The sequence below is a fragment of the Crinia signifera genome, chromosome 2, assembly GCF_055691185.1.
Source record: "Crinia signifera chromosome 2, ASM5569118v1, whole genome shotgun sequence".
Lineage (NCBI taxonomy): Eukaryota > Metazoa > Chordata > Amphibia > Anura > Myobatrachidae > Crinia > Crinia signifera.
In genome coordinates, this window is record NC_139218.1 from 285,454,489 (window position 1) to 285,481,040 (window position 26,552).

General features: G+C 41.5%; 1 protein-coding gene across 1 annotated transcript in view; it reads left to right on the forward strand.

Annotated features, from left to right (window-relative positions):
• Positions 1-26,552, forward strand: part of UGGT2 (UDP-glucose glycoprotein glucosyltransferase 2) — a 290,033-nt gene that overhangs the window by 64,783 nt on the left and 198,698 nt on the right. The window contains exons 10-13 of the mRNA XM_083168784.1: positions 15,013-15,073; positions 20,908-20,999; positions 21,131-21,281; positions 25,576-25,695. Of these exons, the coding sequence (XP_083024910.1) occupies positions 15,013-15,073; positions 20,908-20,999; positions 21,131-21,281; positions 25,576-25,695 (424 nt within the window). The remainder of the gene's footprint in view (positions 1-15,012; positions 15,074-20,907; positions 21,000-21,130; positions 21,282-25,575; positions 25,696-26,552) is intronic.

Sequence of the window (26,552 nt, forward strand, 5' to 3'; positions counted from 1 at the left end):
TTTGTGATGACACTTTTTGTTCTTCAATTTACTGCATTTGACCTTAATTGTCGTCTTACTGTCTTTTGTTCATAGGAGATTTAAAATCCGTGCTTTATAGTATTTAGTGCTGTATCCTCTGTCACTGTGCGCAGATGTTTTGCATTGGATTGCAGAGTAGATTCATGGGTCATTGACATCTCTGCATTGTAAACTAAACACTTGTTTAAACCTGTACCAGAACAAGAACACAGTAGATAAGCTGATTCTTTTTAGTGTATGTATTGCAATGCTTTTGCAGTTTTAATGTTTAAATTGCTTTCTATTTCACCTTACAACATCCATGCAAATGTAGAACTTGCAGAATATCATAAAATAGTGGCAATGAAATACAGAGTAAAACAAAACCAGCAGGAAAGTAGAACTAAACTAACCTAATGGAGCGCTGAACTAAGCTGCTGGTGGTGTTCATCAGCAAGGAGATTTGGACTTTGCGGCTTCCGGCAGCCAGGTTGCGGCCAGGGCCACTGTCAGTGATATGCTCATGCTGAGGCCCTGGTTGCGTCGTTTCCCCCCCCCCCCATTAGAGTTCCTTGGGTGGCACAGGAAATGCCAACTAAAGTCCAGGTAAATAATATATATGGAATTTTAAATTTAACCCAAGAGTAGTAGAATCAACTGGAACCAATGGAGGGCAGCATTGTCTGGAACTGACTTTTGGCACTGATGATGTCAATGTTGTACAGAATCGGATGAACATTGGTACCGATGGTATGCAGAGCAAGATGACCGATTGGTATCGATGTTGTGTAGGGTCTAATGATAAATGGTGATGATGGGATGCAGAGCCAGATGAACTATGGTTAGGATTCAGCTCAGAGGACCAGTCCACGCAACAAGCTTGTCAGGTACACTAAGGAACACAGGGACTAATCTCTCACACAGAGCTGTGGGGCAGATTTATTCAGCTTGGAGAAGAGATAAACTGGAGATAAAGCGGAGAAAATGTAAAAGGAGATAAAGCACCAGCCAATCAACTCCCAACTGTCTTTTTCAAACACAGCTGATTGGCTGGTGCTTTATCTCCTTTTACCTTTTCTCGGCTTTATCTCCAGTTTATCTCTTCTCCAAGCTTAATAAATCTGCCCCTGTGTGACTTATGGCACTGGCAATCTGGACCTTACGAACCAGGAAGCTTTATACCCTCACGAGCCATCGGATTGGCTGCAGTAATGAATGCAAGGCTGCTCATTATTGGAAGAATCTAAATCATGATAGTGGACAATATGGTGCTACAGATACAGGTGGTGCTTCCTGGAGGGTCACTGACCATGTGGAACACCAGCATTGGTATGAACAGTCTGAGACGTCTTTGCAGGTATTAGTGGAAATGTGGACACAGAATAGTTTGGGCAGGACCAGAGATCACAAATGTTTTTATATCAATTCTAATATGGACATGCTGTAGCAAAATGTGAAATGTTTGGCTGATGCACACGCCAGAAATTAGTAAAGTGGTTTAGAGAGAGTAGAAGGAGGAGGGCTTTAGTATTAGCAGAAGCCACAAATGCAAGGGAGGCTGGTATGTGTTGAATAACTAAATGTTTAGAAGAAGCAGGATTTGTGCCAGTTGTGCGCATAGACATTAGCCAAAGGTATAAGCACCAAAATCATGTTTCTCACGTCACCTCCTGGATAAAATGACAACCATCAATTTAATCAGCGTGAAGTTGGGTTGACCTGTTTAAAATATTGAAATTTAGAAATTAGTTTTTTTTGTGTTTTAGAACCAGGCATCTAAGGGAGGCTTAGGTTAGACTGCCAAGTGGACTGTTGTGGTAAGGCTCTTGCCATAGGGTTAGGCTGTTCAAGAGGGCAGTTGGGCACTATGGTTAGGTTTAGGCACTAGAGGGAATGTTAAGGTTTAAATATCAAAAATTGTCTCCTTGTTTGATGACGAGTTGCATGTTGACATAAATTCACATCAACCATTTTCATGTTGAGCCTGATGACCTGCTGATGGACAACCATCTGGTGTTGACATAATTACTATCTATGTTCTGGCTATCTTTGAATCAAAATCCTCTCCCCTACTGGCCATGGACAATAGTAGTGGGTGTGAAATTAAGGTGGCTAGCTAACTCAATCGCCGCCCCCCTTTTTGTGAGTAGAGTGACCGTAATGGTGGACATGTGGAATGAGACTGGGCCATAGGTGGTAAGAGACGAACGGGAAATTTACTAAGATGAGGATGTTGCTATGGAAACCAAGGAGTCTCTACTTTTTAATTACACCTTAATCTACAGTAGCAGATAATCGTATCGTATCGGTTGCCTATAGCAACATCCCGTGTGAAATAGAACTCCCATTTTAGTAAATTTCCCACAAAGAAGTGTCTCCTGTAGGAATGCAATATCACATCTAGTTTACATTTTCATGTATTTCATTTTGAGATTGTACTACAAAAATCATTGCTCTTATTTCCTCTAAAGCACTATTCATTTGGTTTTGGTCCATTGCGGTATCAAATCTTTACTTCCGTTACATTATAAGAACAGGATTCAATTTGCTACCCCACTGGGGATATGAGATTAGCAGGTTTGTACTGTACGTAAGATATACTTTTCTGTGTACATTTGTTAGAAATGTCAGTGAGATTTCAGTAAAACAAGTAGTAGTGTAGCTGCGAGTATTGGTTATTTGTTTTTTATTTATAACATCATGAAAGAATATGACAAAATAGGAAATAAAATTTTAGAAAGTACAAATACAGGCAGCAACTACCAGTCTATTGTGCAGATGTAAACAGATATGGAACACAATGAATCCCAGGGGCCTGCTCACAGGGACTAATTATACATTATTTTTGCTTCATATTCGTTAAGTTTGTTAAAAGTGCATCAATAACAGTGAGTAGAGATACAAAAAGGAAACAACATGAATTCAATATAAAGCCTTTTCTAGCTGTCGAATTTATCCTGTATTTTTAAGGTTTTCGGAAGGATGAAACTGATGTACAGCAAAAAAGGACACTGCACATAAGTAAAACCTAATACATAGTTGCTAGATATTTCCTGGTATGGAAACATTGTTATATGAATAGCAAAGTGTCATGCCGGATAGCAAGCTAGATCCTAGAGTATCTTAAAAGCTCACACTAAAATCTATAACTTAAGCTGGGCACACACCTATACAGTCACCTCAAAGATCATTAGATTCATAAACTTTTGGTGAGATAATGGAGTTTGATTCCCACCATGGCCCTAACTGTGCGTATATTCTCCTCGTGCTTGCGTGGGTTTACTCCGGGTACTATGGTTTCCTCCCGCAATCCAAAAATTTACTGGTAGGTTAATTGGCTCCCAACAAAATTATCCTTCTATGTGTGTGCATGTACATGTGGTAGGGTATATTGATTGTAAGGTCCACTGGGGCGCTGAGGAATATGTGTGCTATATAAGAAACTATTAATAAATAAAAATGGTTTATTGCAAAAAAAAACCTGGGTGGGTCTTATGACCTGGCTTCATTTTAAGTCCCAAATGTATGACCTATATTAGTATAATGTTGGGCAAACCTGGTAGTGTGTACGCACTAGCAACCATTTTGTACAATACTTCTGGTAATGCTTCCCCCAAACATATTGATTTTCTTGGAACAGTTCGGTTTTCCATATCCTTTCATACTGTAAGTACATTTTTATGGGTGTGGTACAGGGTTCCGACAGTTGGGATCCCGACTGGCCAGACTCAGACAGCGTGGCAAGTGCAACAAAGCCCCTTGCGGGCTTGCTGCCCTCGCCACCCTGTGGGCACCTATTCTATACTCCCTCTATGGGGGTCGTGGACACCCACGAGGGAGAATAGCCGGGGGCCGTCGGGAACCCGTGCGTCTGTATTTTAACAGTCGGGATCCCGACGTTGGGTAAATGACTGTCGGGATCCCATTTTTATGAGGCCACATAGGATATGACATTAGAGATTTGAATATACATGCTCACAAATGGAGTCTCTTTTGTTATTAACATTATTATGCAAATGTCAACACCCTATAGACTTCCATTCTGGAGCTTCATCTTATTTTCAACAGTGAATATGTGGGCAAATAAATACTACCTCTTCCTTGTGCCCCATACACAGGGCTTTCTGAGTGATATTGTGGACAATATCGCCTAGTGTGTACGCTCCCTGTCATTTACGACCACCTCCCTCGTCCAGCATGACCGGATGAGGTAGGTCCTCGTTAACGACCGCCATGCTGCAGTGACAGGATGGCCATCGCTGACCTCGAAGCCAGCATCTGCAAGTGTACGCACTTGCCGATGCCGGGTTCCTGTGCGGAGGGGAGCATCGGTAAGTGTGTATGGGGCTTAGTCCAATACGCCTGCAAATATGCCACACATCCCAGCATACCCTGACACTAGGATTACCTAATGGCGAAACTGTGGCATGGCATGCTGGTATGTGTAGTTATACAAGAGCCGGAGCACCACATGTTGGTCATCCCTGTGCCACAGCATATGTATACTGTCAAAGTTCATTGCAGGGTTATATGCTATTTCCACCTTAAAATGAGCCAGAATTAGAATTATGTTTTATTTGACATGTATTGCAGATAAACCATATATTTATTTCATTTTTTTTTTAAAGTGTTATAGTGTGTACACACGGTGCGATATGGTTTCCGATGTTTCCTATATAGTGAATATCGCATGCTGATTGTGTGCTTTTTTAGGGCTTGCAAGCCTGATGCCCGCTCCCCTGTGAGTGAAAATCGGCAGTCAAATAGAGAGGGCAGCCAAGATTATATAGTGCAGATCTGCACTATATAGTCAAAATTATGCCTCTGCATGCATGCCGTGCTATGCTTGTCCCAATACGATCTGATCGTATCGGGACTTGCATAGCACGGCATATCTACCATGTGTACACACCATTACACTGTATTAATTGTTTCAGTTTGGTAAATATGTTTAAGAAGCACCAAACGGAAAGGCCTCAGGATTCATTTCTTAAAATAAATGTGGATATAGTACAACTAGATTGATAGCATTAGGGGGATATTCAATCTCCGGCGAGCACCTACCATCAGGGAGATGCCCGCCGGGCCCTATTCAATGCTATCTCGGCAGAACTAGCCCGACATCACTAGCTGTCGGGCTCGTTCTGCCGAGAACAGCCGGCAAGTGACTAGCTGCAGCTCGCCTCTTCCCGGCCGCAACTCACGGCCACGCCCCCTTTTCGCTCCCCGGCAGGCGGGACATTGAATCCCGCCTGCGTGTTCTCGGTCGAGCTGACCGAGAACGTTACTGGGTCATGGCGGTCGAGCAAACTCGACTGCCGTGACCCTGACATTGAATATCCCCCTAAATATGTTTGTAGTGTCCATCCTTGTTGATAGTTAAACATTATGATTTTTAAGCAACATTTTCCTAAACAGTCATTTGGCATAAATAACACCATTGCTATATATTTGTTTTCCAGTTATATGTTCCATGAGAAATATACTACTGTACTCTTCAAATATGGGGGGGAGTTTGTAATTTTTTTTATATGAATTCAATCTTCCCTTATTAATTGGTGCCATTAATATCTTGGCGACAACAAAAGCATACCTACTATACTGCAGCAAATTACACAGAATGACAGATGATTTGTATCATTTGAAATGTCTAGCAGTCCCAGCATTCCCCTATGATACTGAAGAAGTTTTGGAAAGCATTTTGCTTCTATTGAGTTCATGCCCAACCTCTAGCTGACTTTCAACCTCCAAGGTCTTTTCACAGGTGTGCATTGGGATACATTTGCACTCAGCCACTTCTGTGCTGGCGAGACCAGCAGCAAAGTATTACATTGTGTCTTGTACTGAAGAGCAGAATGTGCATGATACAATCTGACAATACTGCAAACAGTGCATGTCCTAGAGGAAATGGACACAGTGTGAATCCTAAGTAGAATTGGGCATGAGTTATTCATGCAGTGTGCTAGTTGTTACAGAAGAAGTATAATAATCAAGTAAACCAGAAATAATAGTATTCCTTTTATCCAGAAAACTGTATTTCGGTTCTTGCATGATTACTAAAAAGGCTATGCTGTAACTAAGCTGACAGTGTTCATGTCAAAAACAGGTTAACATTCATGATGTTGACATGGTTATAAGGTCAACATGATTAGCAACCACACCTTTGAAGATGTTGACATTTCACAGAATGTCAGTGTCCTATGACGATATTTGCATAGGGGTAAGGGTGACTGTTGGGTTAGGAATAGAACTACACCAAAAACTGTCATTTCAGTAATGTCGACATTACATCAGTATCCACATGCTTAATGACCTAATTCTCATGTCACCAACACAATATAACACCTGTGAAAAATTGATACAGATAGTTGATATTTACGAACATAACCCTTACATATTAGCTAGGTCAGTGAAATAACCATTTCTTTAGTTATTACAATGCACTGTACCAAATCTTGCAGAACTGTTTTATACAGACACCTGTGCACTACAGTTTTTGTTGTCAGTCCAATTCCCCACTAAGGGAGTGAAGTTAAAGTTGTGGGGTGCAAACACTGGAAACGTTGTCTGATCCTTGCAGACCCTTTTAGTGCCCAGCTAGCAGAGTTTGGCTCTGCTAGTTGGGCACTAAAAGGATCTGCAGGGATCAGTGCTTACTGGCATGTGTCGTGCCTTCATGAAGAATAAGATGGATCCTTTGTTTGTCTTCAGATTTTTAGTGTCCAAAGTCAGGACTGTCCTAGAAAACTCTAGTCCTAAGATCACTACTTTATATATACCTCCCAAATGTGCAGGGGAATAAATTTGCATTTGACGGGAAAGCTGATCCAGGCTTACAGCATTGAGAATAGATTGTTGTGGAGAGAGGCATTTGTCAGGGATGCCAGATAGGATATTACAGTAGTCTAGTCTAGAGATGTCTAGAGCAAAGGTAAGGATCTTGGCATCATTGGTTTTGTGATGAAAACTGCAGGTTTTGAGATGTAGAGATTGTGGGTGGGTCAAATCGCACAGGACAGATCACAATGTTTAACAATTGGGAAATAGAAAGAGACCCCCCATTAGCTCTATGTACTAAATTGTTGTATAACGCTTGGGGGTGTGCTACCACTGGGACAAAGATTAGGATAATTGGAGAGAGGAAAGAGCAGTTTGTCGCAGTAGTGGTGCACCACAGTAAATAAGAACGACTTAAAAAGTAACTTTTAATAATTCAACATATAAAAAAGATGCTGCGAAATATGACAGACTACGTGTAACATATAACAAGGACAAGTGAACGAATAGTGCTAATTAAAAACTAGGGCTCATGCGGTGTCCCTTAGCACTTGATTCCTTTTGATGATGGATACAAAACGTCTCTTCCCTAAGTGCCGGCTGGACCGCCTGTTGACACCAGGGGGACGTATTATCTTAGTATGTGTAGCCCTGTCTGTCAATAAGTCTGTTGTGTCACCATGTTACCACACACGAATGTTGTGTTTGGTGTCACAATTTTCAAGGTTGAGAAGCCGTTTATTGGGGTGCAGCGTGAGTCACAAGCCTAGTCAGCCAATTGTAAGTAGGAGTGGGAGACTAGAGTGATAGTCAGTACAATGTCGTGCAGCGGGCAAAAAATTTTTTGCCTAATATGTGCTGCTAATCTAATAGTGAGGACATGGCTGCAATCTGAGTATCTAGGATTTGGATATAGGAACCCCGATATGACCAATCACCAGGAATGAGACTGAGTTTTTAATCAAGCCGTATGGAACTCTAGTTAAATGCTCCGCAGTAAAATTGCGGCTGGTTCTCTAGCCGGCTATTAACGGTGATGCAAGCTAACAATTGTAAGCGTGCTGCTGGACCCTCCAATGGCTGTGACCGCCCCAACGGGTTAAACCCTGTGGTTTTGGGTACGGTCCTCCTGAGGTTAGGCTAGTTACGTGGGATTGTTAAAGCTTGAAAAGGTGGAACCTGTATATAGGCTGGAGTTGGGGCAAAGATCGCCCGGTGTGTGCCACTTATGATTGATCACCAATTAATTGGTTATACAGGACATGACTACCGTTATTAGAGTGGTTAACTCAGTATTGGCGTTGCTCACATAATAAAGGGGTTTTTAAGTGATTGCCGTATGGAACTTCACGACCTGCACCGAACCTCAGTGCAGTGGTGAGTTCTCTAGCCGGCTACTCAGAATTGGCTCGTGTCGCGCTACGGTACCAATCACATATGTATATTTATATGCAGAGTGTAGACAGATGAACGTGCCGCAAGTACCGCTTAAGTGTTGAGACCGACCGTACGGGTGAGACCCTGTGAATAAGGTGCGGTTCTCACGGGGCAGCTGGCTGTGCTCTAAAACGTAGGCTGCATAGCGGCTATAGGAAAAAAGACAGAGAAATTTTTAAGCTAGACATTAGAGTCCTTAAAAGGACTGATATTGCAGACAGGAACAAGGAGGCTAAGGGAGCGTGCCGCACGGCTAAGGTGGCCGGCGTACGCTTCGCAGTTTCTTCTTCAGGGCAACCTGCATTGTTGCAACTGGTGGGTTTAAGTAGACGATATTTAAAATTGTACCAATGAGCGTTCATGCTCAATCTCGTGCCACGCCTTCCATATTAGCATATTGCGTGAGTTACGATTGCATGGTGTGGTTGTCTCTTTCTCGTATATTAAATGTAATGCTGGTCCCATCTGTATCTAATACAGATAAGCATCCCTTGTATATGATAATAATTGTACTGGGTTGAGTAAGTATCGTGATGTAACCCAAGAGAGTTCTCCCTTCGCCGTTCACATGTCAATTCGATCGGGATGGCGTCAGCGCACGTCGATAACAAATGGGTAGCTCAAGGTAAATATCTTGAAAGTGACATAGTGAGTCGACATGTATGTCACTTTCAAGATACTTACCTTGAGCTACCCATTTGTTATCGACGTGCGCTGACGCCATCCCGATCGAATTGACATGTGAACGGCGAAGGGAGAACTCTCTTGGGTTACATCACGATACTTACTCAACCCAGTACAATTATTATCATATACAAGGGATGCTTATCTGTATTAGATACAGATGGGACCAGCATTACATTTAATATACGAGAAAGAGACAACCACACCATGCAATCGTAACTCACGCAATATGCTAATATGGAAGGCGTGGCACGAGATTGAGCATGAACGCTCATTGGTACAATTTTAAATATCGTCTACTTAAACCCACCAGTTGCAACAATGCAGGTTGCCCTGAAGAAGAAACTGCGAAGCGTACGCCGGCCACCTTAGCCGTGCGGCACGCTCCCTTAGCCTCCTTGTTCCTGTCTGCAATATCAGTCCTTTTAAGGACTCTAATGTCTAGCTTAAAAATTTCTCTGTCTTTTTCCTATAGCCGCTATGCAGCCTACGTTTTAGAGCACAGCCAGCTGCCCCGTGAGAACCGCACCTTATTCACAGGGTCTCACCCGTACGGTCGGTCTCAACACTTAAGCGGGCTTGCGGCACGTTCATCTGTCTACACTCTGCATATAAATATACATATGTGATTGGTACCGTAGCGCGACACGAGCCAATTCTAAGTAGCCGGCTAGAGAACTCACCACTGCACTGAGGTTCGGTGCAGGTCGTGAAGTTCCATACGGCAATCACTTAAAAACCCCTTTATTATGTGAGCAACGCCAATACTGAGTTAACCACTCTAATAACGGTAGTCATGTCCTGTATAACGAATTAATTGGTGATCAATCATAAGTGGCACACACCGGGCGATCTTTGCCCCCAACTCCAGCCTATATACAGGTTCCACCTTTTCAAGCTTTAACAATCCCACGTAACTAGCCTAACCTCAGGAGGACCGTACCCAAAACCACAGGGTTTAACCCGTTGGGGCGGTCACAGCCATTGGAGGGTCCAGCAGCACGCTTACAATTGTTAGCTTGCATCACCGTTAATAGCCGGCTAGAGAACCAGCCGCAATTTTACTGCGGAGCATTTAACTAGAGTTCCATACGGCTTGATTAAAAACTCAGTCTCATTCCTGGTGATTGGTCATATCGGGGTTCCTATATCCAAATCCTAGATACTCAGATTGCAGCCATGTCCTCACTATTAGATTAGCAGCACATATTAGGCAAAAAATTTTTTGCCCGCTGCATGACATTGTACTGACTATCACTCTAGTCTCCCACTCCTACTTACAATTGGCTGACTAGGCTTGTGACTCACGCTGCACCCCAATAAACGGCTTCTCAACCTTGAAAATTGTGACACCAAACACAACATTCGTGTGTGGTAACATGGTGACACAACAGACTTATTGACAGACAGGGCTACACATACTAAGATAATACGTCCCCCTGGTGTCAACAGGCGGTCCAGCCGGCACTTAGGGAAGAGACGTTTTGTATCCATCATCAAAAGGAATCAAGTGCTAAGGGACACCGCATGAGCCCTAGTTTTTAATTAGCACTATTCGTTCACTTGTCCTTGTTATATGTTACACGTAGTCTGTCATATTTCGCAGCATCTTTTTTATATGTTGAATTATTAAAAGTTACTTTTTAAGTCGTTCTTATTTACTGTGGTGCACCACTACAGCGACAAACTGCTCTTTCCTCTCTCCAATTAGGTTTTGAGATGTGCTGAATATGTGGTTTGAGGGACAGGGAGGAGTCAAGGATTACTTCAAGACGGCACATTGGAGGCTAGAGTAGATAGTAGTAATGAGAATGTGGGAGGTGAGGTCATGTGTGAGGCTGGGAAGATTGATTGGTTCAGTCTTCGACTTATTAAGTTTAGAAAAGCACTAGGGCATCCAAGACAAAATAGCAGTGAGTGTTAAGAGGTCAGGGGGGTACATTTTGGTATCATCAACATATGATAATGGACGTCAAAAGATCTAATGTATGCACTTAAAGAAAACCTATAGAAAGAGAAAAGGCATAGTCCAAGAACACAAACTTGGGGGACATGTACAGTTAGTGGAGGTGGTGTTATGAAAGGAGACAGAAAAGGAGTGTTCATACATGTAGGAGGGCAGTATCATGCAGACCAAGTCGGTGAAGGAATTACAGAAAGAGAGGGTGGTCCACCGTAGAGAGTGGTGATCCTTAGATTTGGCAGCATGGAGGTCAGTGTAGACTGTTATGAGGGCTGATTCAGTGGAGTGGAGATAATGGAAGCCAGGCTGGAATGGGTCAAGCAGAGCATTGGAGGAAAGAGAGGCAGTAAGGCAGTTGTAGACCATACACTCAAGGAGATTGGAGGCAAAAGGGAGGAGACAGATGGGTCTGTATTTGGAGAGGGTGATCAAGAGTAGGTTTTTAAGAATAAATTAGACTTGTATGTGGAGATTAACACTCTTGTTGCTCAAAGAAACCGTACATTTTAATAAAACTGAAGGCATTGTTTTTACATATACGATCAGTATATATAGATGAAGAATAGATAATTATTATTTATTTTATTTACAGGAGCTTAGCTTGAAACGATTTAGTTTTGTTTCAGTGTACATTCATGAACACCTATCCAGACACATTGGGGGTTATTTTGGTTCACTCTTTCTGACAAAATCCTTCTTAGATGGACAAAACCATGAGCACTGCAGGTGGGGCAGATGTTACTTGTGCAGAGAGAATTAGATTTGGGTGGGGTTTTACTTCAAAGCGAGATCTATATTACAGTGTAAAAATAAAGCAGTCAGTATTTTCCCTGCACAGAAACAAAGTAACTCACCCAAATCTAATTCTCTCTGCACATTTTACATCTGCCCCCCTGCAGTGCACATGGTTTTGCCCATCTAAGAAGGATTAATTTTTAATTTTAATATAAGCATCGCATTACATACTTGAACACTTATCAGAGCCAATTTAAAAGCCAAGCTAGATTTACTCATAATATATATATATATTAGTGGTGGGCAACGATTAAAAATTTTAATCGCGATTAATCGCATTTTTAGGCACAAAGGTGCTGCTTACCTACAATCTCGTAGCCAAGAGTGCCATGCTAGTTGCCAAGGGGGATTACAGGCTTGTTGCCAAGGGGGGATTGCATGCTCATTGTCATAGGGGGTTCCATGTTCGTTGCCAGGGGTTCCATGCTCGTTCCCAGGGGTGATTACATGGTCTTTCCATGCATGCTGCCATAGTGGGTCAAATGATCATTGCCAGTGGGGAATACATGCTTGCTGCCATGGGGGTTAAATGCTCATTGTCAAGGGGGAGATAAATCTTAATTGTGAGGGGAAGCAGCGCCACCAGTCAGATCTGTCTCTCCCTACCAACGGCAGCAGTGCTAGGCATTGATCGGCAGCAAAAACAACCAGCACCTCCCCACTAGCCTGCGCAGAGTCTTTGACAGTAGAGACTCAGCGCCCCTCCAAAGATGGCCACCGCAGCAGAGGAGACAGCCGCTAGAGGTACAGAAGTACTTCTAGCATGTCTTCTTCTCTGGTGGCTGCCATTTTTGGATAGGTGCATGGTCTCTGTATTGCTTTCAGAGACTCTGCGCCTTCGCAACGCCACTACCCCTGCCGCCGGGCGCCCCCCCCCCAGCGTTAACGGCGTTAAAAGATTTAATCTGCGTTAAGGTGCTGGTGCGTTAACGCGTTATTAACGCGTTAACGTGCCCAGCAATAATATGTGTGTGTGTGTGTGTGTGTGTATGTATATATGTGTGTATGTATATATGTATATGGGGTCTTTTATTTAAGGATTGCACCATTTACACGCCAAGTATCACTGTGTTGTTATGCAATACATATACTCATTTGAAGGTGTTTTAATGTTATGCAATACCTATACTCATTTGAAGGTGTTTTAATGTATTTTAATTTATTCATAATTTCTTAATAAATTGTTATATTGTGATTCACTTCCTCAAAGCGCAGTTTCAACCTCTTCTTTCTTGTTTTTAACCACTCTAAATGGATGAGCAGCTTCTGATTCCATACTGTCCCACCTGATTACTGAGATCTGTAGATTAAGGAATTTTAGCAGTACCTAGGATCTCTAGTAATTCATCGGGGGGTCGATTAGCCACACAGCTCCTACATTATGGAACTCCCTTCCCCACACATCTCGAGAGGCCCCCACTCTAGACTCAAGACTTTCCTGTTTACTCAAGCATTTCCTTCATTCCCTTAAATCAGGGGTGGGGAACCTTTTTTTCTACCAAGGGCCATTTACAAACCTTCGGAAGCCACATGGGCAGCGGCATATACATGTGGGCATTATACACACGGGCAGCGGCATATACATGTGGGCATTATACACACGGGCAGCAGCATATACATGTGGGCAGTATACACAGGCAGGGGCATATACATGTGGGCAGTATACACACAGGCAGGGGCATATACATGTGGGCAGTATACACACAGGCAGCGGCATATACGTGTGGGCAGTATACACACAGGCAGCGGCATATACATGTGGGCAGTATACACATGGACACCGGCATATACATGTGGGCATTATACACACGGGCAGCAGTATATACATGCGGGTATACACAACTGTTCTGCCCACCACTGCTGAGACAACACAGGGCGGGCTTATTAATGCACAGCACTGTGAGGGTGATATGAATGACAGACCCAGGGGTTGTCATTTATTCATAAAAAGTGACAGGAGGCAGCCAGGGACAGTAATGAGCCGAAAGCAGCATGGAAAGGAGCCCCCCTGGCCTAGCATGCGGCTTCCCCCGTCCCCCTGAGGTGGCCCTTAACGCCGCCCCTCATTTACCTTTATTTCTTAAATAAGATATCAGCCCCGGCTATTGGAGTTTGAGGAGGAGACGCGCTGGCCTGCCTGGCAGATAAGGGGAACCGCGTGAGGGCGGCTGCTGCTGAGACTGGCGGAGGCCTCTCGCAATGCTCATGCAGTGTATGGCGGGTGCATCACAAAACTCACAAGAGCTTGCTACCACCCACAGTTGATTGGCGGCTGTGTCTCCTCCACAGAACTTCCCCTCATCTCGCCGGGCGGACCGGCGCGTCCTCTCCTCAAACATGTATCGCATGCAGGACGGCAGGCAGGCCGGGCAAACTGGCTACTGGGGCTGATTAGGGCCCACCCCCTGTATTGTTTATGAAAAGCTTTTCTGTACTACATTGTTTCTGTACTGTATTACATTCATTCTATATTTTAAGCTCCTTGAGTCCTATTGGAGAAAGAGAGCTATATAAATTATCTAAACAGAATGGACAAAGTGCCAGAGACAGAAGGGCATTGAGGATAATAGTGGCCAAGAGTAATAAGACAACTGCTGCAAAAATTACTGCTGAGCTGAATTACATTGTTCAACACCCTGTGCCTACAAGGACTGTGAGGAGGGAACTCCACAAGGGTGATATTCATGGGTGAAATGTAGTCATCATCTGGCCTTATGAACAAATTTTCACCATGTTCCCAACAGCAGGAGTTTATGTTGAGAACAATAAATGAAGTGTGTGATTATGGCTGTCTTGCCAAGAGTAAAGCGTGGTGGAAGGTCGGTGATTAGTTGATGAGACATATTGTGGTACTCCACCTGTCCCATTATCACCATGCACACTTCGGTTACAAAAAAGGTCTATATAGACCTAGTGGCTGTCCAGGTCCATCACATGGTGCAGACATTGTTTCTGGTGTGTGATATCTGGCACCAAGTTGACCAAGAACCAATTTGTACAGCTTGTGTCATCCAATAGTGGTTTTCAAAGCATGCAAACAAGGTGTTTCATCTCCTCCACCCCAACTATATGTTTATCTGCTAATCTTACTTGGCCTAATTTGCCACACACAATGATGAAAAATTCTGATCATAATTGAATAATTTCTGATCATTAATGTGTTTAGATATTCAGACCACCATTAAACACTCTTACAATGACTCCTTGTCTCATAAATCTGAGCAGACAGGTAAAGGCTTTGGAATTTTTGCCTGTGGGCTAACACCTCTAAAAATGGTTTCATGTTAGAATGTCATGAAATACTGTATGCTGTGCTATTTTAATTCAAGCTAAGACTATTGTGTTTTGTTTTTCAGATCACTAACCAGAATTGCATTAAACCAAGAAATGAGGAAAGAAATTGAGGAAAACCAGATGGTTTGTTATTAGAACAATTATAATTGTGTTTGTCTACATTGACCTCAGACAGCTTTTTGCATCAGATATATACTGCAGTAGTTGTATCCATATGTATAGTAACATATGGTTACATCCCAACTTGCTTATCATAAGAGCTTATTGCCCCAACAAGCTTACTATCAAATCACAATACACAAATCAATTAGTGAAAATCGTAAAAACTTACAGTTGTGTTATATGTTGTCCTTTTTATTCTGGACTTGTTGGTCTTATTATTTATAAATCCTTGACGTACCTTTATAACAGACCGAATACTTTTATTTTAAATAATAAAAATAAAATAAAATATGCATATACAGTGCATCTTCAAAACTGACCAAAAATTGTTACAAGACTATTTTAAATAAATATGTTGGTTAAGTAGCATTTTGACAATGCTGAATTAGTAGTCTGGTTACTTTAGCAAAATTCATGGCCGCTGTTTTTTATTTTATACAATAACCCAAGCCTACCTATAGTTGCTGCCGATACTTGATATTTGAAAAAAAAAAATGCATTATGTTGTCAATTATCATTGTACATACGGAACAAGCACACAGCAAGAAAATGCGTTTAAATAAAATATAAATGTGATGTATATTATTTGTTTTACAAATCTAGATTTATGTGGGGTGTTTAATTTGAATATAACTGTGGTATTTAAAAACTCCAGTTGATTGTTTGACATTATATGTACATTACATTTCTCTGTGGCACAAAAATCCAATATAACATGCACTTAGCTTGCTGGAAGCCTTAAAATGTGAAAATAACTGCAATCAGAAGTTAATTAAAAGGATTCAAGCTGGACAGAAGCCCTTATGAGTTGTACTCTCATTTTTTATATTCAGCTCCCCCAAGTGAATAGCACTAAAAGTTTCCAAACATCAGTATTTCCAGGCATTAAATTGGCATTGGCGCTGTAGTGCCTATAGTCCATCCATCTAGCAGCAGGGGATGGCGTCTCCAACTGTGCAGAACGGAATCATTCCCATTTGAGATAATGAAAGCAGAGCACCAAAATGCATTGAAAGGAGGGAGATGACAAAGGTGTTAAAAGCAGAAAATATTATGATGATTGTGCTTAGGCAAAATAGTATTCAAACTGCCAGGTGGCTTATGAAATGAAGGCATTGCTCAGAAAGGTTATTAAAAAAAATGTTTGTTAAATTTACATTAACATATGTGTCTCACATTTGACAGCTAGCAAATGAGTGTTACAGTACTGGTGTATTCTTTAACGAGTATTAATGTGCTTTGTTTTGCATCATTAACTTTTTTTTTTTTTGTCGGACATTTCCTCTTGGGATTCTAGATGTGATGATGATAATAATAAGCATCCTTCACTTTGTGGTATGAAATAGCTGCTGTTAGCATTATTCTAAGAGTCTTGATATTTGTCCCTCAATGATGGAACATTCCTGTTCTCAACGAGAATAAACAATACATCCTCAAACTGATGCAAGCAAATGCTCCTTTCATTATTATGCAGTAGTTCTATTAAATAAGAACTAAACTCAGTTACCCCTTTAGGAAGCCCACACAATGCAGAACTTTGGTACTGTACATTTGGCACGCATTACATAAACACAGTGGAGAAATAAAATATTCATGGCAATGTCACCTATCTGTTAAGTAGACTAGGAATCGGTACATGATGAATATTTTGACAGCACCTTGGTGATTTTCCCACTTCCTAGAAAATGGACAGACTGGGTTCTAGTTGAGGCTATTCTATTCACAGTGTGTAGGTTACAGCTCCACAAGTGAGCCCCGTTGTTGCAGGAGAGTACGAGCATCTAAGTAACGATTTTCTTTCATAGCTGAAGCCTTTTTATATACCACTTTGATCCTGTACCAGAAAGCTACTGCTATTTGGCAAATGCCTCCAAACTTTCAAGCGTTCCCTGAAAACTCACCTCTTCAGGCAAGCCTATCATATTTTAGTTCTACACGCATAACCCTCTGAGGCACTTATGTATTATTTAGCTTCCCTTCTGGACTTGTAACTTGGTGGGACTGCTATGCTATTACTGGTGCCTGTCCTTGTGTTTCCCTTCTATATCCCTATAGATTGTAAGCTTGCAGCAGGGCCCTCCTACCTCCAAGTCTGTCTGTTACCCACGTTGTTTTATCACTGTCTACTATTGTAAAGCGCAACGGAATCTGCTGCGCTATATAAGAAACTGTAAATAAATAAAATGCTGCACATTCCACGAAGACTATTTTATACAGTGACCACCATTGGACTCCATGTTGAGCTTTCCAAATGAGGGTAATTCTACTTTTATTGTAGATCTTCAGTTGCAGTATTTCATTGTGGTCAATTTTATTGGTTTCCCACCTATCACAATCTTTTTACACTGTTGAGTGTTTGCAGTATTCCTTTTCCCTATGGCTGAGTGCAACTCTATCCAAAGATTTTCAATTCCAGTATAAAACAGTCCATCTTTTCTTCTTCAACCATTCTTTTGTGATTTTGTGTATTTTCAGTCTTTATTATGATTTTTGGCTCATACACTGGGTAGTACAGTTTGATCCAAAATGTCTTTGTAATCCTTTCAAATTTCAAATTCCTTTTAATATGGTGAAGGCCTGCAGTACCAGAGGCAGCAAAGCAGCACCACAACATTATGGATTCTCCACCAAGTTTAACTGTAGCTAAGCTGATGTTCTCCATAAAAGCTTCCTTTCGTCATTTTTAAACAAGTTGCTGATTCCTATTGCTGAAGAGCTATATTTTGTTTTTTTTTCTGTCTAAAGAAAATATGCCCAGAAGAATTGTGGCTTTTCTAGATTATTATTATTATTATTATTATTATTATAATTTTTATTTATAAGGCGCCACAAGTGTTTCGCAGCGCCGTACAAAGGAACAATACAAGGAGACAAAGCTTGGCATAACATTGAATAAATAACAAGAATACAGTACAAATAAAGAGCGCCACCGTTCAATACACATTACAGCTTGGATATAAGTAGTGAGGACTCAATCAACATACAACTAGAGGCTAGATGCCAATGATGGAGATGAGTATGTGGACAAAGATGGTCACTGAGTGTTGGAGTATAGGAGAGCTGTGAGTGACATGTGAAGAGAAGAGGGCTTTGACAACAGGAGGGAAGAGGGCCCTGCTCAGAGGAGCTTACAATCTAGTAGGAAGGGGAGACAGACAGATTACAAGAGGTGCAAGCAAGTGGGTGGTGGTTAGATAGCAGGATGTAAACAGGCAAGGGGTCGGAGAACCATCTGGTTTATGCAGTGGAAGGGTATGCTTTGATGAATAGGTTTGAAGCTTTGCAAGGTCGGGGAGAGTCTAATGGAGCGAGGGAGTGCGTTCCACTGAAGGGGTGCAGCACGGACAAAGTCCTGTACTCTAGCATGGGAAGCAGTGATCAGGGTGGAGGAGAGACGAAAGTCATCAGCCGACCGTAGAGGGCGGGAGGGTCTATGAATGGAGATGAGGTTAGAGATATATGGAGCAATGGAATTAGAGATGGCCCTGTATGTGAGTGTGAGGTGTTTGAAGAGGATTCTGTAGGGGAATGGAAGCCAGTGCAGATTTTGTTGAAGGGGAGTGGCAGAATTAGAGCGGCGGGAGAGGAAGATAAGCCTGGCTGCAGCATTGAGGACAGATTGGAGAGGAGCCAGTTGGGATTGAGCGAGGCCGGTGAGGAGAACATTGCAGTAGTCGAGCCGTGAGATGACCAATGAGTGGATGATCAGCTTAGTTGCACTCTGTGAGAGAAAGGGCCTGATGCGAGCAATGTTGCGTAACTGGAACCGGCAAGAATGGGCCAGGGCTTGGATGTGGGGTGCAAAGGAGAGGGAGGAGTCAAGAGTGACACCCAGGCAGCGGAGTTGGGGAACGGGAGAGATGATGGGGTACTCTTTACTTAGAACGGTGCCCACGATTTTGATCGTGGGCATCGTTAGTAAAAAATCTCAGGCATTGAATGCACTAAAAAATCGGGTGCGATCAACCGACGAGATGCCCGCGATTTCCCATAGGGAACAATGTTAAATGTCTCAATTGACCCAATTTTCCTGTTCAATGCCTCAATTGACCCGATTTTTCCATAGGAAACAATGTTAAATGGGCCACAGAGGCCAAATAGGCACCCTGAAGTGTATAATGGCCACCCGAATTGTTAACGCCACCCCACGATCAACGTCAACCCGAAGCGTGGCGAGCGCAGCGGTACGCGTCCTACGACCTTTTCATACCCCCACTATCCACGTCGGCGTGGAGTTGAGAATAGAAAGTGTGGCGAGCGCAGCGAGCCATCGAGCCCGAAGCGTGGCGAGCGCACGCGGACAGCTGTGAAGCCCGCGAGGGGACGCGGATACCTGTGAAGGTATCCGCGTCCGCTCGCCACGCTTCGGGCTCGGTGGCTCGCTGCGCTCGCCACACTTTCTATTCTCAACTCCACGCCGACTTGGATAGTGGGGGTATGAAAAGGTCGTAGGACGCGTACCGCCGCCCCTCGCGGGCTTGCTGCGCTCGCCACGCTTCTGGTTGACGTTGATCGTGGGGTGGCGTTAACAATTCGGGTGGCCATTATTCACTTCAGGGTGCCTATTTGGCCTCTGTGGCCCATTTAACATTGTTTCCTATGGAAAAATCGGGTCAATTGAGACATTTAACATTGTTCCCTATGGGAAATCTCGGGCATCTCGTCGGTCGCATCGCACCCGATTTTTTAGTGCATTCAATGCCCGAGATGGCCATGATGGGCGCCCTTCTAAGTAAAGAGTACCGATGATGGTGTTGTTAACAGTGATAGAGATATTAGTAGGGGGCATAGCTCTGGGTGGGGGAAAGATAATGAGTTCGGTTTTGTCCATATTCAGCTTCAGAAATGCAAATGCATAGATGCATTTTGGCTCAGATCAGTCATTCCTTTTGTATATTTTTTCCCTTGCCCGTAAAGTTTTTTGGGTTTCGTGTGTGGCGTATGGATGTTTTAAAACAATCCTTTCAGATTGCTCCAAGTCAGCCTTCAGCTATTTGGAACTTTTATTTGGATTTTTTCAGCAGTTCGTACTAACCTTTTCAAAACATCTCTTACCAATTTTCTTCTTTCTTCTATGCCCAGGGGAGCGTCTACACAGGTTCATGAGTAGCAAGTTTCTTCATTTTTAGAATTAGGGTGTGCAGTTCAAGGTACCTTGTACCCTTTAGACGTGTTTCATCATTTCCCTTTTGATGCTCTCTTGCTTTCACCATAGTGACAAAGTGACGAGGAGTAGAGTGGTCTTTCTAATCATTAAAGCTATCATTCATAGGTTCATTCAAGTCATGTGAGCAGTGACATTTTTTTCTCCAGTAACTGTAAATTCTAATTGATCACAAGATCTAATTTTTTATTATTTATTTATGTTTGTATATCTTCAAATGCTCAAAAAGGTTCCAATAATCTTTTTTTTTTTTTCTTTCTATTGTTTTTCTTATTTGTATAGTTTTATCCTGAGTTCTGTGCCAAATAGTAGTCCCTACAGACAAAACTGTTTTAGTAATCCTTTTTTCCAGGAGATGATGTACATAATGTAATATTCAACAGTGGTTAATCCAGAATTTTATATTGTCCATAGTACTGTAAAGGGAATTAAGAACAATTGTCACAATCTGCAACAGCTTTGGCTCTAGATCTGACTACCAAAAGGACATATAGAAAATTAGATCATCTGTATAATCGTACTCAAGGTCACTTTGATTTGCACAGAGGAGCTTATGCTGTCCTTCTCTTGTGATTGGCCCTTTTATGACAGATATTTAAATATATTTATTTTTGTTCTTTCCTACTAAAAGCATTTATCTGAGACCTATGGAATTCAGCCTGGAGATGCAAGTCTATATATAAACGGCGTTCAGATTGATGTGGATGTTCATAATGCATTTAGGTATGATTTTTTTATATATGTGTGTTAACTAATATTCGATACAACATTAATTTATGCAAATGTTTGATGGGAAATGTAATGATGCAAAAGTGCCCTTTTGTGCTAATTTTTTTTTCTTTTTGTAAATACAGTATTTTTGATATTCTGAAAAATGAAGTGAAAGCTCTATATGGTCTTTCAGTTTTGGGAATTGAAAATGAGGATCTCCTCAAATTTCTGAGATTGCAAGTACATCCCGGCGAGGAAAATTATGCCTTAGACATTAGAAATGCTGCAATCAATGTAAGTATTAATTATTTTTATAAAGAAGGCAAAAAGTTGAAATATAAGTAATCACATTAAACCTCAGCAGATTATGAAACATAATAATGTTGTTCATTCCGGGCTAATCCAGAGATGATCTATACGTTCCCATAAAATATTTGGCCACACCATTAAGTTTGTTTGTCCTAACTTTTTCATCGCAAATTAAAAATTCTGCAAACTGTAATTTGGTAAATGCAGATCAGGATAATATTGTACAGGATGGTGAAACAAAAGAAATGCTTTTGTCCACAAATGGAAAGCCAGGGTTTGCCACAACTCCACTCATCTCTAGTTTGCTGGCTCAACCAGGTAATTAGTGCAATGTGAAAGGGGTTACCGGGTCCCACAAATGGGTAGCAACACTGCATTAGAACCAGTAGACCCAAGCCTAGGGCCAGCTCATTTTGTCAGCAAGTAGCAGCGATTGACTGGGGCACCGGAACACATGGTCTGCTCACGCTGCTTGCCTGGACGAACGGAAGCCGCAGTCAGCTGTGTGATAGTTAGACAGAAAAGTGTAATAGTTAGACAGAATACTGCTGCTTACACTGAAGGATGAGGCTGTGCAGGCATCCAATGAGCCAGTGACTCCTGCTAGGTGCCTGAGGTCAGTGCTGGGGGTGAGAAGGAGATAACATCGGCACCCCTGCCGTCAACAGGCATTGTGAGCAATGGAGACATTGTGCCAAATGCCACTCGGGCTGGTCTGTGTCTTCCTGTAGAAGGTGGTCTGTGTCATCGTGCAGAAGGTTCCGCAGCAGCAGGAGAATATGCAGTCAGACAGCAGCAGCCAATCAGCAGAGCTGTCTCTGCAGTGCCAGCGGGAGCTTCAGGAAGCCTCGGAGTGCTGTCCATCCTTCAGCCCGCTGCCTCCTGCTGCTTCATGGGGATCAAGCTGCCACTGACCAGCAGCAGCACATGACATCATGTACTGTAAGTTTTTCAAATGTGAGGTGAATGTGTGGAAGCACTGGAAGGGAAAGAGGGGCACTATAGAAATTATATGTGTGTGAGTGAGTGAGAGAAGGGGGGGCACTATAGATGGTATGTATGTGAAGGAGGGGCACTATAGAATGTGTCTGTAGATATTATGAGATGATTGTGGGGGTGAAACCGCTATATACATAAAGTGAATGTGAAGTGGGAAGCAGTGAATGTTAGGTTGTGGTGCACAAAATACATTATAAGGTGAATGTGGGAAAGTAAATTGGTGTCCTACATTATAATGTAATTTTGCAGTAGTGTGCAGTGGGGTTTGTATATACATCGAGTGAATGTGGGTAAGTCTGAGGATGGGTGTCTGGTGGGCAATATAATCAGCATTTTATTAATATATAGTCAACTCAGACACTCTACACCTGTTGTTGTTGTTGTTGTTGTTGTTGTTGTTGTTGTTGTTATATTACTTGTGCTCCTTTCTTTCTCATGTATTCGTGTGAGTGGTGCCGGACAGGGTCCCGACAGTCGGAATCCCGACAGGCATTTACCCGACGTCGGGATCCCGACTGTCAAAACACTGACAGCCGGGTTCCCGACGGCCACCGGCTATTTTCCCTTGTGGGGGTCCACGACCCCCATAGAGGGAGAATAGAATAGGTGGCTCATGTAGTGAGCCACTGTGCCCACAAGGCAGATACTACTGTCTGGGTCTGGCCAGTTGGGATCCCGACTGTCAGACCCCTGTACCACACCCGGTGTGAGGATGGTCTGCACCTACCACCCTGAAAGATGTTGCAGCCAGCGGACAGGGAGCTCAGATATGTAAAGACTCACAAGTGTCCCAGGCAGGGATGTAGTTAGCATCATGACAGCAGTATCTGTATCAGTGGGAGGTTAGGGTTAGTCTGTGGGGAGGGAGATTTAGGATTATTCTGCAAAAGTCTCATCATGCATCCTAGTCAAATTGTGTCACGCCTTAGAATAATGTTCTCCCAAAACTAAGCAAAGTAAAGAAGGCCGACGCTAGAAGATGCTCTAGTATCTTGGTATCTAAGGGAGTTTGTTTGACATGACAGCAACTAAGATATGAGGACACGTCCTTACTTACAGTGAAGTGCTATTAAGAATGTCACTGCTGTGTGGAAATGGCCTATATGTTTTTTTCCATATCTAGAATGGGGTATGAAAGGAGGAAATAAATGAAGTTGAGTGAAACCTCTGTACATGTGAGGGCAAGACATCTTGCAAATATTACTGTATCTACCACGTCTGTCTCCAGGTATCTCATAAAGTATGTGCTCTTCCTAGTGGAGTTTGTGGGACTCCTTTATAGGTTGTTCATGCATAATGAGGAGGGATAAAATGTAGAAATCCCTACATTGTAGATATATCTTCAGATACAAAGAGCCTCAAGAGGATAGTTGGAAAGTTAAAATGTAATTTGGAAATGGAGTTGCTCTTCATGGAAATAATCTCTGCCCATTTATTATTATTATTTTTACATAGATTCTGGGTAAGTTACCTTTACTCTCTCATCTCTAGAGTGAAAGTTTTTTTTTAGTACAGCTGATAAGATACCTAATGCTTTTTAAAGCATATATTAATTAAATTAATAATAGCTGATCAATGCATACAGTAGGAGCCCATCTTATCTATCTTCCTTAGGCTATGGCTCAGCATGGCTAGCCATGGCTATCCTATTGTTCTCAGCTGCAATACAATACATAGAACAATAGAGTAGGGCAGAGGTGGCCAAACCGGTCCTCGAGATCTACCAACGGTCCACGTTTTCCAGCTCACCTAGCTGGTGCACAGCTGTGGTCATTACAAACTTCACATTTTCAAACATACTGCATCATTCCTACTATAGATCCACAGGCTGCCTGAAAAACAAGAACTGTTGGTAGATCTTGAGGACAGGTTTGGCCACCCCTGGAGTAGGGGATTATCAAAGTAATCCAATTACTCACTTAATCCTATTATAGAGATAAATGACAGTGGCTCCATCTGTATATTTGTATTTTATAGAGTTACTCACTTTATTCACAAAGCCTAAAAACTGTATATGTGCTGTGCATTCTATTATGATTTGCATTCTTCTAGCAGCCTAGTGTTTGAATAAAGATTGGTGGAACGAGATTGACCTCCGAACGGTAAACATTTGCTAGCAATTATTCCTGACTGAATAGCACAATATTTTGTTTTTTTATTCTCACATGTTTAGTGAAAACTAATTAACTATGAGTCTACAATGATAAATGCCACATGTCCTTTTAATGGACTAGCAAATTAAAACAAAATACACAGAAGAAATGAATAAATTGAAAATCTAAACTGCTAAATTACCATGTGATCAGTATGCATGAAATCTCGATAATAATATATAGGAACATGGTCGCATTCCACAGTCTTCCTTGCAGCCATTGCAATAATCAAGTGATTGTTGAAATGTTACATTTATGTTTAGAAAAAATAAATAAAATAATTGAAAAATGTGTAGACTATATTTTAACTTTTCAAAATCATCAGGTTTCATTTATAATATATATAAAATTAGATATTGATTTTCTATTTTTTCTTTTATACAATATTGAACGTGTTACAGCACCAACTTCTGCTGCCTTTGTAGAACTGGTAGGAAGAAAATGTCTCAAGTAATATTGTAGAACTAAATCAATGTCTGCATACTTTCCGTTTTTTTCTCCATGTATTAGATTTAGATTTTTTTATTTTTTTATTGTTGGATGAATTTTTTTTAAACAGTCAATAAAGATACCGAGTTCAAGAACAGACTAGCTGTATTATCTGCCTGTTTTTTTTTTTGCCTAACATAAAGACCTTCTTTGGAAAAGCGGAGACAAAACAAGAGATACCTCTAATTAAATAAAATTCTATATTGAAATGTACATAATAATAAATAAATATACGTAAACCTTGAAATGTACATAATAATAAATAAATAAAATACGTAAACCTTACCTTAAGCAGAAATAATGGAAAGATGGCAATCATTCAGTAATTGACCTAAAATGTGTTTTCCGACTTATTTCGGGCTACATAAAATTGTGTGTTTAGGGTGGGTTGCCAGATCCAACCTGTAGTAAGCAAATTGGTAAGTTTGTGCTCTTTTCATCTATAAAGAAGAAAGACAGCCATTTGTTATGTTTTTTTCCCATCTACCCTCCTCATTCTTCCAGAGAAGCTTACCGATCTGTTATTGTGTTGACTGCAGTGTATCATTGTTGTTCTGTTTGCACTGAATGCATTAATAATACATTCAGTTAAAGAAAATACTTAAAGATAACACGAATATTTGTTTATGGTTTTACAGTGGATCAACAACATTGAAACTGATCACAAATATTCAAAATGGCCTTCAAGTGTTCAGGAGCTTTTAAGGCCAGCGTTCCCTGGAGCCATACGTTCAGTAAGGTGTAACTTCTTCAATTTGGTGAGTTACCTCTCGTGTATTTTTCCATGTTTTATGCCAAGCTGAGTTCTGTTTTAAAAAATCTTGTTAGGTTTTAGTTATTTATTTATATTAAATGAAGAAAATTGAAGGGAGTATTTCCATGGTGTGAAGTTGTCTATGATTTTGATGTAAAACTTAAGCTGTCTCCATCTAATTCCTCCACATAGCCTGTGCAACAAATATAATAAGAGCTTTGTCAGAAATGGTGGGTTGTGGTACACAAAAGCAAGTTTTTATAACAGAGTGGATGCATACAAAAATGTAGTCCTATTGAATTACATCTTAAATAAACTTACAATTTATTTTTACAATTATAAATTGCTTAAAACAAGGACATAAATCATTCATAAAACCAACAGGATTCAAATGGACTTCCCTTAATTGCCCCCTTTTTTTTGTTGTTGAGCCACTGGCTAGAAGAATACGTTGCCTGACCTTGCCGGCGTAACTTAGAGACTCACAATAGACCCCTTCTCTATTTGCTGATGAGGTTACCTAAACTATTCACCTCTGTCCCCAACCTATTTTGGGAATTATCCATATATGGAGATTTATCAGGCTACTAAATCAACCAGGAAGTTGAAAGCCCTTTCTCCATTTCCCAGGAGTTCTAAAACAATTGTTGTCGAACTTTGGTGTCACATAGAGAAAGGACTCCTTGAAATATCGTAGGATCATTACCATTAAAACCTATGACTGTCTTTATACAGCTACTATAGACCCGCTTTTGCTTTGCATAGGTACTTTTGTTTCTAGTACCGGTGTTTGTAAAGAAGAAATTAGTGCCTTTTATAAAATTCTTTATAGATCACATTTTGATGTAACACTCAAAAGGG